Genomic DNA, 20,402 nt, shown 5'->3' on the forward strand with positions numbered 1-20,402 from the left:
ATCTATCTATCTATCTATTTATTTATTTATTTATTTATTGCGATGCCATGTGGAATAGGCCCTTCCCAGTAAACCCCTCCTACTGATTTAACCTCAGCCTAATCACAGGACAATTTACAATGATGAATTAATCTACTAACGGGCACGTCCTCGGACTATGGGAGGAAACCGGAGAAAACCCACTCATTCTAGGGGGAGGACGTACAGACTCCTTGCAGATGACTTCGGAATTGGACTCTGAACTCCCACACTCTGAGCTGTAATAATGTCACTCTAACCACTACGCTACCATGGCACCAATTCAAAGTTGTCATTTTGAATGGCAATGTTCAAATTTCCTTTAGCAGTCGGAGATAAATATTTATAATTCCATTAAATTGCAAGAGGTAATAATTGTAGTTTCTTAAAGTGCTGTGTGGTTAAAATTTCCAGGTTTGAAATAGTGTTCCAATTAGTTCATGGTCTTAATCACATTGAATTGATGTGGTTTTAAATGGAGGGCATTGTTTAGCATCTAAGGAAAGAGAACAAATGAAAGCACAAATTTTAACATAGTGCAAATTCAATCTTTGAATTTACAGAAAAGAAGGATCTTTAAGTATCTTGACTGTTTATACTTTTCTATTTTCTAAATTGTGTAGGTTTTGGTTTCCTTGTGTGGATTCTTTCTCCGAACTATGCACATGGAAGTTGGAGTTCACAGTTGATGCGGCCATGGTAGCTGTTTCCAATGGAGATTTAGTGGAGTCTGTTTACACCCATGATATGAGGAAAAAAACTTTTCATTATATGTTAACCATCCCAACAGCAGCCCCAAACATTTCATTGGCTGTTGGCCCCTTTGAAATACTAGTTGATCCTTACATGCATGAAGTAAGTGAAACTATATTATTTAGTTTGCTTGTTAGGAATCTTGAACATCGGCTTTAGCGTATTAAAAGAACAGATAATCTGTATTTTGATTATTTTTATGCTACATATTTTATATGTTTTCACATTTCTTAAAACATAGTCATAGAATACTACAGCAGAGAAACAAGGCCTTTTGGCCTTTGCCAAACTATTATGCTGCTTAGTTCTATCAACCTGTACCCAGACCGTAGTCCTCCATACCCCTCCCATCCATGTACCTATCTAAATTTCTCTTAAATATTGAAATCAAGCCCTTATCCACCTCTTATGCCGGCAGTTTTTTCCACACTCTCACCACTACCCTCATGTTGCTCTTAAGCCTTGCACCCTTAACCTATGACATCTAGTTCTAGTCTGATCCAACCTCAGGGAAAAAACCTGCATACATTTGCCCTACCCATACCCTTCATAATTTTGTATACTTCAACTCTCCCTTCATTCTCGTCCACTCCAGGGAGTAAAGTCCTAACCTCTTTAGCCTTTGCCCACAACTCTGGTCCTTAAGTCCTGGCACCATCCTTGTGTATTTTCTCTGCACTCTTGCAATCTTATTTACATCTTTCCTGTAACTAGGTGACTAAAACTGGACACAATACTCCAAATTAGTCCTTACCAGCATCTTACACAATTTAAACATAACATCACAGCTCTTAGTAACTTCCTCAAGAAACTTTGTAAGATTGGTCAAACATGACTAACCTTGCACAAAGCCATGTTGACTATCCCTAACCAGTCCCTGCCTATCCAAATATTTATATATCTGGACCCTTAGAATACCTCCAATAACTTGCCCACTACAGATGTCAGGCTCACTAGCCTACAATTTTCCAGCTTATTCTTAAAGCCTTACTTAAACAGAATAATATTTGCTATCCTCTAATCCCCCGGCACCTTCCTCATGGTTAATTGAGTTTTAAATATCTCTGCACTAGCTTCCTACAAGATCCGATGGAACACCTTGTCAGACCCTTAAGGGATTTATCAACCTTAACTTGTCTCAGGACAACAAACACCTCCTCCTTTGTACATATCCTCTTTTCTGTAGACTCCGTACCTGTTTCCCCTGTAAATACAGATGCAAAAAAAAATCATTTAAGATCTCCCCTATTTCTTTCTTGCAGCAGTTGGTAAAATTCTGTCTTTTCTGGAACATCCTGCTACAATTCCAGCGTAGGTTTTACACGGTGAAAGGTAGGGCCTTCACAAATCAATGTATTTGTCCTGGGGTCGATGGGTCTAGGCAGCTTAATGGTTTTGTGCAGACTAGCTAGGCTAGTTTCTGTGCTGTAGTGTTCTGTAACTCCATGACTCAAGTACCTGAATATTTAATTTACATGTGAGGCACTATATGAATATCCGTTGTTGTCATTGGCAATTTCATGTCATAACTGATCACAGTCCAGCGCAGTAATATAAACGCTGCCCTGTTTAATGTGAAAAACATAATCCCCTCCTGTAGTTTTATAAAGGTTTCTTTTGTGGATTTTGAGTTGGCATCAATCACATTATAGAAAATGGATTATTCATGTATGGATTAACTAATCTTATTCAGGTTTAGTGTAGGACCAGTCTGTTGACCAGTCTGTTGCAGATGGCATATTAGAGTTCTTAGTAAAAGCTTGGCATAGTGATGGCCAGACATCATAAAACATTTTGAATTATAGCGCCAACCTCCACTTTAACTTCTGGATAGGGTTTGTTTTTCTTTAATGCCCAAGATCATTTTCTCAGAAATATTTGACTAATGGTGGGAGGACCAATTGGAATGTCAAATCTGTTTTTGAGAATTATGGGTGGTAGTTTAAAAATGTTATAACTGAAATTTTAAAATGTTATAATTAAACAGTACACCTGAGGGCAGCATCAAGCAATGAATAAAAGTAGTTCAGAAAGAAACTACATAGTTCGGATGTAACTAAAACTTAAACACCGTGTGTTTCCAAGTTCACTGTCATTCTTATAATTTCAGGCAAGCTGTTTTGCTGGTTAATAACTTGGAAGTAACTAGCCAATGAGTTAAAGTTCCCAACTTGACCAGTATCAGATCTTTTGAATTCTGCATCACAGTCAACAGTTACATTGGGATAAAGAAAGTAGAGAGAGAGAGAGAGAGAAATTAAGCAAATTCTTTCTATCTCTCTTCATGGAAGGAAGTATGGAAAACCTCTTGGAAACATCTAAGGAGTACAGATCTGGAATGAATGAGGCATTCAAAAATAGTATTCATAAATCACAAGTCCTGATCAGGTTTTGAATGTGGTGACTGAGTCTTTTTCAGACTCTACAACTGTTCCCGTGGATTGGAAGGTGGCAAATATAAACCCACGATGCATTAAAGGAGGAAGTGAAAAAACATAGGGAACTATGGACAATTAGATTGATATAAATTTTAGGGGAGATGTATAATTAAGTGGCTATGGGGTAATAATACGAATGAACAGAATCAACAAGATCTGTGAAAGGGGAATCATGTTTGATCGAATTAGAATCAGGTTTATTATCACCAGCATGTGACATGACATTTGTTAACTGAGCAGCAGCAGTTCAATGCAATACATAATCTAGCAGAGAGAGAAGAAAAATGATAATAAATAAAACATCATAAATCAACAAGTAAATCAATTATGTATATTGAATAGATTTACAAGAATGTGCAAAATCAGAAATTTTGTATATTAAAAAAAAGTGAGTAATGTCCAAAGCTTCAATGTCTATTTAGGAATCGGATGGCAGAGGGGAAGAAGTTGTTTCTGAATTGCTGAGTGTGTGCCTTCAGGCTTCTGTACCTCCTACCTGATGGTAATAGTGAGAAAAGGGCATACCCTGGGTGCTGGAAGTCCTTAGTAATGGACACTGCCGTTCTGAGACACTGCTTCCTAAGGATGTTGTGGGTACTTTGTAGGCTAGTACCCAAGATGGAGCTAAATAGATTTACAACATTCTGCAGCTTCTTTCGGTCCTGTGCAGTAGCCCCTCCATGCCAGACAGTGATGCAGCCTGTCAGAATGCCCTCCACTGTACAACTATAAAAGTTTTTGAGTGTATTTGTTGACATGCCAGATCTCTTCAAACTCCTAATGAAGTATAACTGCTGTCTTACCTTCTTTATAACTACATCGATACGTTGGGACCAGGTTAGGTCCTCGGAGATCTCAACACCCAGGAACTTGAAGCTGCTCACTCTCTCCACTTCTGATCCTTGTATGAGGATTGGTATGTGTTCCTTCATCTTACCCTTCCTGAAGTCCACAATCAGCTCTTACATCTTACTGACGTTAAGTGCCAGGTTGCTGCTGCAGCACCACTCCACTAGTTGGCATATCTCACTCCTGTACGCCCTCTCGTCACCACCTGAGATTCTACCAACAATGGCTGTATTGTCAACGAATTTATAGATGGTATTTGAGCTATGCCTAGGCACACAGTCATGTGTATACACCCCTGAGGTGCGCCAGTGTTGATTGTCAGCGAGGGGGATATGTTATCACAAATCCGCACAGACTTTAGTCTTCCAGTTAGGAAGTTGGGGATCCAATTGTAGATGGAGGTACAGATGTCCAGGTTCTGCAACTTCTCAATCAGGTTTCTAGAATGATGGTATTAAATGCTGAGCTATAGTCGATGAACAGCATCCTGACGTGGCTGTTTGTGTTGTCTAAGTGGTCTAAAACTGTATGGCGAGCTATTGAGATTGTGTCTGTTGTTGACTTCTTGTAGTGATAGGCAAATTGCAATGGGTCCAGGTCTTTGCTGAGGCAGGAGTTTAGTCTAGTCATAACCAACCTCTCAAAGCATTTCATCACTGTTGATGTGAGTGCTACCGGGTGATAGTCATTATGGCAGCCCACATTATTCTTCTTAGGCACTGGTATGATCGTTGCCTTCTTGAAGCCAGTAGCAGTGAGAGGTTAAAAATGTCCTTGAATACTCCCGCTACTTGGTTGCACAGGTTTTCAGAGCCTTACCAGGTACTCCATCAGGACCTTCTGCCTTGCAAGGGTTCACTTTCTAATATCAGCCCCTGAGACGGAGATCCCAGGGTCCTCGGTGCAGCAGAGATCTTCACAGCTGGAGTTGTGTTCTCCCTTTCAAAGTGTGCATAGAAGGCATTGAGTTCATCTGGTAGTGGATTTCGCTTTGTAGGCAGACCCTGTGAGAGTTACCGTGCATCTGATATTGCCCCCAACCTCGTTCGAAATTGTCTCTTTGCCCTTGAAATAGCCCTCCACAAATCATACCTTGAAGATTCTTGATATTGCGATGAATAAAATAAACAAGAGCAAACCAGTTGATAAGATGTATAGTATGTAATTTTGGAGGGCCTTTGATTTGGTGTCACACTAGACTTGACTGACCAAAAATAGAAGATATGAGATTGTAGTAGTATGCTTGTGTGGGCTGAGGCTTGGTCAACGGGCAGAAAACAGGTTGTTTTTGAGTTGGGAAGCAATGATCAGAGTTCAATACTGGGAGCTGAGCTATTCACATTTTACTTTAACAATATGGCTGAAGGATTTGTATAATATAGCTGCAAGTTTGCTGAAAATGTAATGAGGGCAGTGAAGAAACTTCAGTAATACAGGCAGATTAATAAAAGGTTGTTGCAGATGGAATATAATGTGGAAGGGTTTTGAGGACATCCATGTTTGTAGTAAAACAAAAGAATAGAGCATCTAAAAATGTAAGAGGTTGACAGGTTTTGATATTCAGAGGGACTCTGGTGCCTTTGCACAAAATTCACAAAGTTAACGTGCAAGTTCAGCAAGCGTTTAGGAAAGCAAGTGGTACGTTGACTTGCTGAAAGAGGATTGAGAACAAGAATGGTGATGTCTTGCTCCCATGATTTTCATTGTTTCTGAGACCACATTTGCAGCTTAACTGATAAGTCTGGTCTCTGTACTGAAGGAAGAATATGCTGGTAATAGTGCAACAAAGCTACAGGATTATGCAAAAGTCTTGGGCACATATACAGTTGCAAGAAAAAGTTTGTGAACCCTTTTCAGTTTACTGTTTTTCTGCATTAATTACTCATGAAATGTGGTGTGATCTTCATTTCAGTCACAATAATAGACACAATCTGCCTAAGTTAATAATACACAAACAATTGTATTTTTCGTGACTTTATTGAACACATTGTTTAATCATTCACAGTCCAAGCTGGAAGAAATATATGAACCCTTACATTAAGTAACTAGTAGAACCTCCTTCAGCAGCCAATAATCTCCACCAAAAATTTCCTGTCAGTTGCTGATCAGACTTGCACAATGGTGAGGAGGAATTTCAGACCATTCCTCTATACAAAACTGTTTCGGTTCATCAGTATTTCAGGGACACCTTGTGTGAACAGCCCTCTTCAGGTCATTCCGTAGCATCTCAATTGGGTTAGCTGGATTGGACCCTGACTTGGTCATTCCACAACATGGAATTTTATTCTTTTTAAAGCATTCTGTTGTTGATTTAGTTTTGTGTTTCAGATCATTGTCCTGTTGCATCATCCAGCTTCTAGTAAGCTTCAATAGAATTAGAAGTTCGATGATTCAACAAGACAATGATGTTAAGCACAAGAGTAAATCAACAACGTAATGGTTTACAAAGAAAATTCAGTAGAAGCTTACAAGACAGACTGCTACTCTGACATTTTCTTGTAAAATGTCTTGATACAACTTTGAATTCATTGTTCCCTCAACAATTGCAAGCTGTCCAAGCCCTCAGGCTGAAAAGTAACCCCTAACCATGATGCTCCTTCCACTATGCTTCACAGTTGGGGTGAGGTTTCTGTGTTAGTGTGCAGTGCCCTTTTCCGTCCAAACATAGTGGTATGCATTCCTGCCAAAAAGTTCAATGTTTGTCTCATCTGTCCATAGAAGTGCTGTGGAACATCCAGGTGGCCTTTTGCAAACTTGACACATGCAGCAATGTTTTTTTTTTGGGAGAGCAGTGGTGTCCTTCCAAGAACACCACTCTTAATCAGTGTTTTTCTTATAGTGGATACATGAACAGAGACATCAGAAAGTTCTGGAGATTTCCACAGATCTTTTGCTGTTACCCTTGGGTTCTTTTTCACCTCCTTCAGCATTTCAGATTGTGCTCTTGGTGTGATCTTTGCAGGACACCTACTCCTAGGGAGAGTACCAACCATATTGAATTTCATCCGTTTGTTGTAGATAATTCCTCTTACTGTGGACTGAAAAACACTCAGGTCTTTAGAAGTGCTTTTGTAGTCTTTTTCAGCTTCATGCATCCCTACAATTCTTCTAAGGTCCTCTGAGAGTTGTCTTGTTGATCGAGGCATGGTGCACATAAACAGATCTTTCTTGAGAAGAGCAGGCTCTGTCAGTAACCTGACCTTGTGTGCCTTTTTCATAGGGCAGGGCACCTCTACAACCCACACCTCCAATCTCATCTTACTGATTGGAACACCTGGCTCCAAACAGCTTTTGTGGAAGGCATTACCCCAGAGGTTCACTTACTTTTTTGAACTAGACTGATTGTTAAGTGGTGTACTCAGTATTAACGAGAAGTAGAATTGTTTGTGTGTTATTAGTCTAGATAGACTGTGTTTGTCTATTATTGTGACAGATGAAGATCAGAGCACATTTTATGAGTAATTAATGCAGAAAACCAGGTAATCACAAAGGGTGTGCAAACTTTTTCTTACAACTATATATAGCTAAGCCTCTTGCATTGTCTGTATTTGTCAATGTGAAGCAGAAAGCGAGGTTGTAAATCTGATGGATTCAAAAATGTTGGGAATGGTGAGGGTGGGAGGGTGAGACCACAGTGGGAAGGGTGTAGGACAGGTGGCAGAGAGGGAATGCCACAGTGGGAGGTGTTGTGGGTGCAGGCACATTCAGTCCTGAGACACCAAGCAATGTCATTTAATTCCAAACAATTGGTTTATTGATCATTACAGAATGTCGCTCTGGTGCTTCCTGCCCGTCCCCTCTCCTTTCCCCTTTTCCCAACCATGATTCCTTTCTTCCTGCCCTCTTCCCACTCTCAGTTCACAGTAGAGACCCATGTCAGACACAGGCTTATCATCACTTACATGTCATGAACATTTGTTTTTTTGCGGCAGCAGTACAATGCAATACATAAAATTACTACAGTATCCTAGGTATCCTAGCTATATATATGTGCCTAAGTCTTTGGTACAGTGTTGTACATCAGTGCAAATTCTGGAATTATTGTGTTTATTGTATGAAGAGAGCTTGTTCAGACTGGATCTGGAGTTTAGAAGAATGATAAGTGATTTCATTTTAAATCCTTGGGCTCTTCAAAACCAGAATCAAGGTAGATGCAGATTTGATGTTTCTGTTGCTGATGGGTTTCTGGACCTGCTTCAAAATGGAGGGTCAGCTATTCAAGGCAAAGACAAGGAGCAGGTTGTTCATGTATGGTGCAGTAATGTTTGGAACTCTCTGTTCCTGGGAGTTTTGGGGGCTCAGTGACCAAATATATTGGAGACTGAGGTTGATAGAATTTTAGGGCTTTACAAGAATCAATGAACAAGGGTATTTGCAGAAGGATGGAAGTGAGGTAAAAGATTAGCCATAATCACAAGGGATACTACAGACACTGGAAGTGCAGAACAACACACACAAAATGCTGGAGTAACATGGAACATAGAAATATTCAGCACACTAAAGGCCCTTTGGCCCACAACGTTGTGCCAACCATGTAACCTACTCTAGAAACTGCCTAGAATTTCCCCACCACATAGCCCTCTATTTTTCTAAGATCTTTGTACTTATCTAAGAGTCTCTTAAAAGACCCTATTGTATCCACTTCCAGCACTGTCGCTGGCAGTGCATTCCATGCACCCACCACTCTGTGTGAAAAACTTAATTCTGACGTCCCCCTCGAACCTACTTCCAAGCACCTTAAAACTAGGCCCCCTTGTGTTAGCCATTTCAGCCCTGGGGAAAAAACCTCTGGCTATCCACATGATCAATGCCTCTCATGCTGCGTTGCTTCAAAGAGGAAAGGTCAAATTCACTCAACCTATTCTCGTAAGGCACGCTCTCCAATCCAGGCAACATCCTTATAAATCTCCACTGCACTCTTTCTATAGTTTCCACAACCTTCCTGTAGCAAGGTGATTAGAACTGAGCACAGTACTCCCAAGTGGGGTCTGACCAAGGTCTTATATAGCTGTAACATTACATCACGGCTCTTGAACTCAATCCTACAGTTGATGAATGCTAACACACTGTAGGCTTTCTGAACTCAGCAGGTCAGGCAGTATTTACAGAAATTAATAAGCAGTCTATGTTTCTGGCAGTCCTGATGAAGGCAGAAAAGAACTGAGGCATGCAATGATCTCATATTTTCTTATGTTCTTCCATGGTATAGCAAATAAGAAACATTTTATGTCATAGGGTCATTTTGTTGGAAATCTGCATATTTAATAAAGGTGGAATTATTAAATGCTTGAATATTTTTCTCTAGTCAGGTGAAATTCTAAGAAAATCAGTTTGATAGAGCTTGTGAATTGGGCTGAATGAGTTCGCTGCTACACAAGTTGTAAATAGGTTCAAAAAGTTCAAAGTAAATTTATTAAAGTATATACAGCACTGTGCAAAAGTCATGCACATGTAAAAAGTTCTGTAAAGACGCTATCAAAAATAATGAAATTAGGTTTCTAAATGTTCAAAAAATTGCTATTACAAGCAGTAGAGAGTAACAACCTAGATCAAATCAATATTTGGTGTGACCATTTTTTGTCTTTAAAACTTCATCAATTCTCTTAGGTACACACTGTTGTGCAGTTTTACAAGAAAGCCAGCTGGTATGTTGTTCCAGGCATCTTGGAGAACTTGCCACAGTTCATCTGCAGCCTTTGGCTATCTCACATGCTTCTGTCTCTCCAGATAATCCCAGACAGCCTCACTACTGTTCAGACCAGGACTCTGAAGGCCATGCCATCTTTTGCAGAACTCCTTTGTTCTTCTTGTCATGAAATTTCTGCTTGGTAGAGACCATGATGATGTAGGATGCCCATTTGTTTCTTGTTCCTTTGCTCACTCTTGAGCGGAGTAAGAATGGATGATATGAAGGTTAAACTGTCATGTCTGCCATCCCTTCACCTTTTAGTTTGGTTGCTCTTCACCCAATTTGATTCCTTCTACACCTGTTTCTGTTTCAGTACATCAGTTTAGTTCATTCAACTTATGTCATTGATCATTAGCGCCCGTTTATTATCTTTGTTTAATCATGCACTAGGCTATATAGAAACATAGAAAACCTACAGCACAATACAGGCCCTTCGGCCCTCAAAGTTGTGCTGAATATGTCTCTACCTTAGAAATTACTAGGCTTACCCATAGACCTCTATTTTTCTAAGCTCCATGTACCTATCCAAACGTCTCTTAAAAGACCCTATCATATCCGCCTCCACCACCATTGCCAACAGCCCATTCCACACACTCACCACTCTCTGAGTAAAAATACATATCCCTGACGTCTCTGTACCTACTCCCCAGCACCCTAAATCTCTGTCCTCTTGTGGTAGCCATTTCAACCCTGGGAAAAAGCCTCTGTCTATCTATATGATCAGTGCCTCTCCTCATCTTATACACCTCTATCAGGTCACCTCTCATCCTTCACCGTTCCAAGGAGAAAAGGCTGAGTTCACTCAACCTGTTTTCATAAGGCATGCTCCCCAATCCAGGCAACATCCTTGTAAATCTCCTTTGCACCCTTTCTATGGCTTCCACATCCTTCCTGTAGTGAGGTGGCCAGAATTGAGCACAGTACTCCAAGTGTTTTCTGACCAGGGTCCTATATAGCTGCAACATTACCTCTTGGCTTCTAAATTCAATTCCATAATGGATGAAGGTCAATACACCGTATGCCTTCTTAACCACAGAGTCAACCTGTGCAGCTGTTTTGAGTGTCCTGTGGACTCGGACCCCAAGATCTGTCTAATCTTTCACAATGCCAAGAGTCTTACCATTAATTCTATATTCTGCCATCATATTTGACCTACCAAAATGAACCACTTCACACTTATCTGGGTTGAATTCCATCTGCCACTTCTCAGCCCAGTTTTGCATCCTATCAATGGCCCGCTGTAACCTCTGACAGCCTTCCACACTCTCCACAACACCTCCAACCTTTGTGCCATCAGCAAATTTACTAACCCATCCCTGCACTTCCTCATCCAGGTCATTTATAAAAATCACTAAGAATAAGGGTCCCAGAACAGATCCCTGAGGCACTCCACTGGTGACTGACCTCCATGCAGAATATGACTGTCTACAACCACTTTTTGCCTTCTGTGGGCAAGCCAGTTCTGGATCCACAAAGCAATGTCCCCCTGGATCCCATACCTCCTTATTTTCTCAATAAGCCTTGCATGGGGTACCTTGTCAAATGCTGTGCTGAAATTCACATACACTACATCTACTGCTCTTCCTTCATCAATGTGTTTAGTCACATCTTACATTGTAATTTTTTTTTAAAAGAGATCTATTAATTTGTTACTTTCTTTAATGAAATACAAAAAGAAATTCTATAACATTTAATTTTTTGGGAAGTGAATGTTTGGAAATCTAAAATTTGCTCTTTTCTATTGCACACTTATACAGAATCCAAAAGATAAACATCTAAAACAAAATTTATATAAAATATCTAGGGTGCTTAAGACTTATGTCACCATATCCAACCCTGAGATTCATTTTCTTGTGGGCATTCAAGAAACAGTGAAAGACTGTTCCCAAAAGGACGGACAAACGTGCAAAAGGCAGCAAACTGTGCAAATACAAAAGCAATAAATGTTGAGAAGATGAAATGAAGAGACCTTGAAAGTGAGTCTATAGGCTGTGGGATGAATGAAGTTATCCCCTCTGGTTCAAAAGTCTGATGGTTGAGGGGTAATAACAGTTATTATCTGGTGGTGCGAGTCCTGAGTCTCCTGTACCTTCTTCCTATGGCAGCAGTGAGAAGAGTGCATAACTTGGATGGTGGGGGTCCTGATGGATGCTGCTTTTTTGTGAGGGCGCTGAAATTAATGTGGAATCTTTGACTTTGATTTAATGGTATTCTTATTACAATTGGAAGGACACATTTCACATTTTGATGTCCTACTTTACAGGTAACGCATTTCTGCCTGCCCCAATTGTTGCCACTTCTGAAACATACCACATCCTTTCTTCATGAGATTTTTGAGTTCTATGAAGAGATCCTGACCTGCAGATACCCCTATGCCTATTATAAGACTGTATTTGTTGATGAAGCCTATGTCGAAGTAGCTTCATATGCTTCTATGAGTATTTTAAGGTGAGTCTGTTGGAGCAGTTTTTTTGCTGGAGATGGTGACATTCCGTTAAGTTAAGACTACATGAAGTGAGATTAGACTGCTTGCAAACATTTGTCAGCTGCCTCTTGAGATGGATTTGCCAGAACATTCTTAAGGAAATTGTAAAGTGCAAGTTTGAAATGTTTTTCAGGATTATGCTTGACTGGTAAAGGTGTTTGAAGCTTTCGCTCAGTGCACATCTGTGATGCTTGTAACGTGAACAGAATCACCAGAGAGACACTGAAGCTAGTGGATACAGAAGTGTTTCATTTAACAAAAACGAGCAGCAGGCATTTTATTGAGATACTTTTGGAAGAAGAGGCCTCCTGACCCAATATTACATGCCATTTTTTATAGGCTATAGATCAAAGGTAGCAGCAGGATTATTGTATAGTTACAATGTATCTACAATGCTTCTTTTGAGTTACAAATTGTTTTCAAATCCCAATTTTCACATCAGACTCCCAAAATGAATGTTAATCAGCATTGTCTGGTTTGCAATCAACTCCAGCCCACAGCTCCAGGAAAACTATTGTTCAGTGCCGATTTAAAATTCAATCTATAATCCACATTCATGCCTGAAGATTGGTTGCTGATGAAGTTAATATTTGCTGTATCTGTTACCTCCGGAATACGTCCTAACAATGCTTTCATTGGTAAGCTGCAGTTCAGAAAAACAGCCAGTTGTACCAGGAGGATTATGGTTTTCAGTTAATAGTTTGTGCTGCTGCTTGTTAAGGTGCATAACTTTAAGATGTAAATTATCTGCTTAAAATTTTTATGTTGAAAATTGGAGAAACATTTTGAGTTGACTTTCCATGCATTACCAATTTTACCAACCTTTCCTTCTTGAGGTTTTGCAGCCCCTTGCTATGAAACTTAAAGGAGAATTAAGCCATTCAGACCATCAAGTCAGCTGTGCCATTCCATTATGGCTGATGTATTTTCATTCTCAGCTCCATTCTCCTGCCATCTCCCTGCAACTTTGACTCCCTGACTAATCAAGAACCTATCGACCCCCAAACTTAAATATAGCCAGTGACTTGGCCTTCACAGCAGTCTGTGTCAATGATTTCCACAGATTCATCGCCCTCTGACTAAAGAAATTCCTCTGCATTTCTGTTCTAAAAGGATGTCTTTGTATTCTGAGGCTGTGCCCTCTGGTCCTAGACTGTCCAAAGCCAGCATGGTTTTCTGAAAGGAAAACCCTGCCTGACAAACCTTCTGCAATTCTTTGAGGAAATTACAAGCAGGGCAGACAAAGGAGATGTAGTAGATGTGATGTACTTGTAATTTCAGAAGGCCTTTGACAAGGTGCTGCACATGAGGCTGCTTAGCAAGATGAGAGCCCATGGAATGAAAAGGAAGTTATCAGCATGGGTGGAGCATTGGCTGGTTGGCAGAAAACAGAGATTGGGAATGAAGGGATCCTATTCTGGCTGGCTGCTGGTTACCAGTGGAGTTCCAAAGGGGTCTGTGTAGGGACTGCTGCTTTTTACGATGTATGTTAATGACTTGGACTATGGTATTATGGATTTGTAGCTAAATTTGCTGATGATACAAAGATAAGTGGAGGAGCGGGTAGTGTTGAGGAAACAGAGAGCCTGAAGAGAGACTTGGATAATTTAGGGGAATGGGCAAAGAAGTGGCAAATGAAATACAATGTTGGAAAGTGTACGGTCATGCACTTTGGTGGGCAGACTTATTTAACTGGGGAGAGAAGTCAAAATGCAGAGATGCACAGGGACTTGGGAGTCCTTATGCAAGATACCCAAAAGGTTAACCTCCAGGTTGAGTCGGTTGTGAAGAAGGTGAATGCAATGTTGGCATTCATTTCTCGATGTATAGAATATAAGAGCAAGGATGTGATGTTGAGACTCTATAAGGCACTCATAAGACCACACTTGGAGTATCGTTTGCAGTTTTGGACTCCTTATTTTAGAAAGGATATACTGACATTGGAGAGGGTTCAGAGAAGTCACAAGAATGATTCCAGGAATGAAAGGGTTACCATATGAGGAACATTTGGTAACTCTTGGGCTGTATTCCCTGGAGTTCAGGAGAATGAGGGGGAATCTCATAGAAACATTCCGAATGTTAAAAGGTCTGAACAGATTAGATATGTCAAAGTTATTTCCCATGGTAGGGGATTCTAGGACAAGAGGACATGACTTCAGGATTGAAAGACTTCCATTTAGAACTGAGATGTGGAGAAATTACTTTAGTCAGAGGATGGTAGATCTGTGGAATTTGTTGCCATGAGCAGGCTGTGGAGGCCAATACTGGGTGTTTTTAAGACTGAGATAGATAGGTTCTTGATTAGCCAGGGCATCAAAGGGTATGGGGTGAAGGCAGGGGAGTGGGGATGACTGGAAGAATTAGATCAGCCCACGATTGAATGGTGGAGCAGACTCGATGGGCTAAATAGCCTACTTCTGCTCCTATATCTTATGGTCTTATGATGATAGAAAACATCCTCTCCACATCCACTCTATCTCGGCCTTTCAATATTTGCTAGGTTCACCGTAATTCTTCTAAACTCCAGTGAGTACAGGCCCATTGCTATTGGATGCTCCTCATGCATTAACTCTTTCATTTCCAGGATAATTCTCAAGAACCTTTTCTGGACTCTCTCCAATGCCAGCACATCCTTTCTTAAATATTGGGCCCAAAACTGTTGTCAATACTTCAAGTGTGGTTTGACCAATGCCTTGTAAAGCCTCAGCCTTACCTTGCTTTGATACTCTAGTCCTTGCAAAATAAGGTCGAGTGGATGTGGTGAGGATGGTGGGGGAATCTAGGTCCAGACGGCAGAGCATTAGAATAGAATTGAGGAAGAATTTCTTTAGCCGGAGGGTGATGAAGCTGTGAAATTCATTGCCATGGTTTGCTGTGGAGGGCAACTCATTGGGTATATTTAAAGCAGAGGTTGATAAGTTCTTGGTTAGTAAGGGTGCCAAAGGGTAAAGGGGAAAAGTAGGAGAATGCAGCTGAGAGGAATAATAAAGCAGCCATGATAGAATGGTGGAGCTGACTCGATGAGCAGAATTACCAGCTTCCAGCCTTCTATCTAATGGTGTTATGATTACTAGCAGCAATTATCGAACTAGACATCAATTGTGCACTGAGCCAATGACTTTTGCAATGTTTTCTCTGTGCAACAGTGTTGGGTGTTACTGAATTGACTTAACAGGCAAGGTAAAGTTTTGTGAGTTGGACTTAATGAGATTGCCTTTGAATGCAATCTGAGCACTATGAGAGCTGTTATGTAACCTTATCCCAGCAAGTCAAGTTTCTCTTTAAGTTTCTAAGTCAAAGATCATTTCAAATATTAAGTTATGTGTGAGGTGTTGAATAGTATAGTATGGGATCCAAGAGTTTTTCCACCCTAGGGCAATATTGTGATGTGGCTTGTGAATTGAAACTTCATATTTACACATGAGAGCTGACTTTAATGATAAAGATTTCTTATGATTTAATTTTCCAGTTGAAAGAATGGATGACTTATATTAAATGTTAAATAAAAAAGCTGCAAGGTGGAACATATAAAAATGTTGCTTAATCTGATTTGACTGCTAAAATAAAAGTTATAGCTATATTTGATTGTACTGGTGCAGTGAAATCAAGGTCAGATGCAGCAAGATGCAGACAGAAGGCCCATCATGATAATACTACTTGTCTCAAGTTTCCTGCAACAGCAATCACTGTGCTTACCAGTTTATTCTCTCAGTGTATGGTATATATCACAGAAGATCAAACTGTAGCATAGGAGAGGTCTAGTTGTGCAACATCAGCCCATTTTTGTGCAGTTGTTTAGTTCCCTTTCTGAATGTTATGTTTGTGTCTGTCCTCACTACTGATCCCAGAGGTACACCCAGGAGCGTTTGATGGCTCATCTTCTGTAAGCAGTTTGTATGTTGTACCTAGGACTGTGTGGGTTTCCTCCGGGTGCTCCTCCAACAATCCAAAGACGCAAAGGTTATTGTTAGTAAATCGTGGGCATGTTCTGTTGGCGACAGATCAGAATTCATCCCCTTATAGTGACATACTCTTCTAAGTTATTTTGGTTTTGTGCTCCTTGCTAGTTCCTTTTAGTTATTTGCAGTTATTAGTTGTATATTTTCATCTGTTTGTTCTGAACTTTGACATGCAGTTAATGAAAACTACAGCCAATTGTGTTATTATCATGAACTGAAGGTTTAAAGAGTGAATATGAAAGGACTGGCAAGCTTCCAGTAATTAAAACCCTGCAAGCGACAGATATACTACACCTACCCGTTCACTTCCTCCCTCATCTCCATTCAGAGCCCTAACAGTCCTTCCAGGTGAGCTAACACTTCACCTGTGAATCTGTTGAAGTTATCTTTTGTATCCAGAACACCTGATATGGCCTCATCTACATTAGTGAGACCAGACATAAATTGGGGGACTGCTTTGTCGAGCACTTCAGTTCCACGTACCAAATGTGGAATTTCTCTGGCCAACCATTTCATTTCTTATCTCCATACTGTTCCGACACGTTGGTCCATGGTTTCTTGTTCTGCCATGACGAGGTCCGTCTCAGCAGCAACACTTCATATTCTGTCTAAGTAGCCACCAACTTGATGGCATGAACATTGATTTCTCCTCCAGTAATTTGTTTATTCTTTTCCTCTCCCCCAATCTGCTTTCTCTATTCCCCACTCTGGCTTCTTACCTCTTCTTCTCTCTGCCTATCATCTCCCTTTGGTGCCCCTCTTTCTTCCCTTTTTCTCATTGTCCAATCTGCTCTCCTATCTCATTCCTTCTCCAATTTTTACCTTTCGCACCCACCTGATTTCACCTATCACCTTCTAGTTCTCCTTCCCTTCTGACCACCTTTTTACTCTGGCATTTTCCCCTTTCCAGTCTCGAAGAAAGGTCTCAGTCCGAATAATCAACTGTTTATTCTTTTCAAAGGTGGTTCCTGACCTGCTGAGTTCCTCCAGCATTTTGTGCGTGTTGCTCTGATTAAATACAGCATTTAGCCTGAACTGATTTTTTTGTTACTTTAAGAGCATAATACTTGTTTTCAAAAAAATATACTGTATAACACATCTTTGTCCTATTTTCACACCTCTTATTTAGCACAAACCTCCTGAACAGTGCCATGATTATAGATCAGACGCCTCTTACCAGACGATGTTTAGCACAAGCTCTGGCTCAGCAGTTCTTTGGCTGTTTTATTTCCAGAATGTCTTGGTAAGTGGAGCCAATAATATTCTCTGAAATAGTTCCACCATGTTGATAGTTTTGTATGGATGCTTCCTGTGCTTTAAATACTTTGTATATAGAAAGTTTATAATCAGCAGACTGGTTTAATACTGGTGTCATCTTGATACATTTGTTGGCACCATTGTTACCTCTAAGCTGCGTGGCCGTGCAGTAACTGAAATGCTCCTGTGCACACAGACTTTGTTGCCGTGCCACTGGAATAAAGACAGACAAGAAAAGTTTACAAAATGTGGAAGATTTTCTTTGTTGTACTGTACATCCAAAGTATGTCATTTTTTCCTTTCATTCTAGGTATTCATATTATGTTGCAACAATTTAGTTTGCATTATGACAAATAAACCTCTAATGTCTCATTCAAACTAATTTTTTTGTAATGTTAATCTACAAGTTTATTCAAGAACTACTTGGGTATGTAAACAGTGTTCAAGAAACGTAGAACTCTATCCACTGTTAAGGATGAGAAGAGATAAGTTTTATGAGCAATCAGTATGTATTTCTTATATTCATTTCAATTACCTGCAAAATCATTGAGAAGATTAAAACAGATGTTATTGTCACTGTATTGCATGTTTTCATATTTCATTTTAAATTTAGTCTCTCACTTGATAGTTTCATCAAAATCTGTGAATGTTCTCCTTATCCTTCTCACATAAATTGATTTCATCCACCATTACTGGCAGTGAAAGTAGAATCCAAGTCAATTTGGACAGAACTGCAATTAGAGCATGTCGGCAGCAAGGTAGCATAAAGGTTAGCATAATGCTTTACAGTCCCAGCGATTAGGCTTCAATTCCTTTTGCTGTCTATCAGGAGTTGGTATGTTCTCCCCATGACCGCATGGGTTTCCTCTGGGTACTCCGATTTCCTTTCATCTACCAAAGACATACGGATTAGTAAGGGTTAATAAGTTGTGGGCATGCTGTGTTGGTGGTGCAAGCTTGGTGACTCTAACAGGCTGCCAGTACCCAGCATATCCAAACTGTTGGTTGTTGATGCCAATGATGCATTTCACTCTGTTTTAACGTGCACGTGACAAATAAACCTCATCCTTAATCTTTAAAATCTTTAAAAGGACTGGCATAATTGGCTCTGAAGCCTTATCTAACTTCTGATGCCTACCTTTGCTTAGTAATATTTAAACATTAGGGTCTCTGTGTAGACAGTTCACAGGTGAACAGTTACATTCTGTCTCCCGGGGTATGTGTTGAAGTTTCAATGTGCTATATTGTTAATCCCTGCCAGTGCACCATGTATCACTTTTTTTAAGTAGCAGACACATCTCTAGGCTGGATATTTTTAAATTGTTGTGATAATAACTCATCTAAATAATCATAAAAAATCTTCAATTTTCTAGAATCTGCAATACTTAGCAAGGACGAGCAACACACACAAAATGCTGGAGGAACTCAGCAGGCTAGGCAGCATCTATGGAAAAGAGTACAGTAGACATTTCGGGCCGAAACCCTTCAGCAGGACTCTTTACTGTAGATGTTACCTGGCCTGCTGAGCTCCTCCAGCATTTTGACTGTGTTGCTCGAATTTCCAGCATCTGCAGATTGTCTCACTTAGCAAAGATGACATTTTTTTTGCATTGTTACCTTTTCAAAGCTACATAGAAAAATAATGTGGCCTCTTCATGTTAATCCTCTCGCAATTTCGAATCACTGGTAACTTCAGGAATGGTTTCCCTCTAATAACAGAGGTTCAATACCAATTTTAAAATCATGTAAATAATCTTTGAATGGTTATTATGTTTGTTGATGACTTTCTGTGATTAACTCTTATTTAAATTTTGGCAATAAATGAAAGAGGAAGAATTTTCCAGAGAGCATATGTCTTAATTAGATCGAATAACCTGGGAAACGTACATTGTTTGAAAAGTGTAAGGGAAATTCAATACTCATTTGGTTAACTGAATGCTGCAAAGACGATTCGTAATGAAGTGAATGTGTTTTATTCTGTATTAAGAATGAAAATGACATGAGGCAATAATTTATAGACTGTACCTGGCTTGTAATTTGTTTGATCTTAGAATCATTTATGAAGTTTCCTGTATGCTAATTCAAGTCAAGGATTCCACACATCAGCTGTTTATGTCTCTCCATAAATGCAATTTTGTGCTTTTTGCTCTGGATTTCCAGCATTTGCTGTATTTCATGTGTTTAAATACAAATCTTGGCTTCTAAAGCAAGTTATATTTTCATCACACCAACTAGAAGCTACAAGTATCTATAGCTCACATTGTGAATCTAGTTATTTCTAGAGTGTGACTTAATAGCTGTATCTTTAATAGTCTATTTTAACTGAACTTGAAAAATTGCATTTGTGAACATATTTCCTGTGGTGATTTTCCACAAAATCCTGAAGATGCTTAGTTTTTCTTTTTACTCTCTGTTATGAATGAAGAATGAAGTGAAAACAATTATTTTCCTGCCTTGTTTTAAATCCATTCTTTTGAATACCATCTTTTCATCTATGTCTTTGTAGGTCTGATGAATGGGTGTTGAAAGGAATATCTGGTTACATTTATGGCCTATGGATGAAAAAAACATTTGGTGTTAATGAGTACAGACACTGGATTAAAGAGGTAGCACAAACTAAATTTCACTGTTAAACCGTACAAGGTTTATTTTCAGTGAGGCAGTTGACTGGTATGGATGCCCTAAGTGAACTAGAAATAGGATGACATTTTTTAAAGGGGCCTCCAGCAATTAATGTACCTTACAGGAAAGTGGAGGGCATTGTGGGAGGGACGGGTGAGCTTAGAATAGGCTAAAAGGTCAGCACAAGATTGTGGGCTGAAGGGCCTATACTGTGGTGTACTGTTTTATGTGCTATGAAACAAAATGCAGTTAAATTTATGAGAATAGGTTGAGTGAACTCAGCCTTTTCTCCTTGGAGTGACGGAGGATGAGAGGTGACCTGAGAGGTGTAT

General features: G+C 39.8%; 1 protein-coding gene across 2 annotated transcripts in view; it reads left to right on the top strand.

Moving 5' to 3' along the window:
* Positions 1 to 20,402, top strand: part of taf2 (TAF2 RNA polymerase II, TATA box binding protein (TBP)-associated factor) — a 108,152-nt gene that overhangs the window by 16,292 nt on the left and 71,458 nt on the right. For both annotated transcript variants that reach the window (XM_059984745.1, XM_059984739.1), the window contains exons 6-9: positions 642 to 873; positions 12,011 to 12,195; positions 17,321 to 17,434; positions 19,955 to 20,054. In XM_059984745.1, coding sequence (XP_059840728.1) covers positions 642 to 873; positions 12,011 to 12,195; positions 17,321 to 17,434; positions 19,955 to 20,054 — 631 coding nt within the window. The remainder of the gene's footprint in view (positions 1 to 641; positions 874 to 12,010; positions 12,196 to 17,320; positions 17,435 to 19,954; positions 20,055 to 20,402) is intronic.

This window comes from Hypanus sabinus, chromosome 1, assembly GCF_030144855.1.
Source record: "Hypanus sabinus isolate sHypSab1 chromosome 1, sHypSab1.hap1, whole genome shotgun sequence".
NCBI lineage: Eukaryota > Metazoa > Chordata > Chondrichthyes > Myliobatiformes > Dasyatidae > Hypanus > Hypanus sabinus.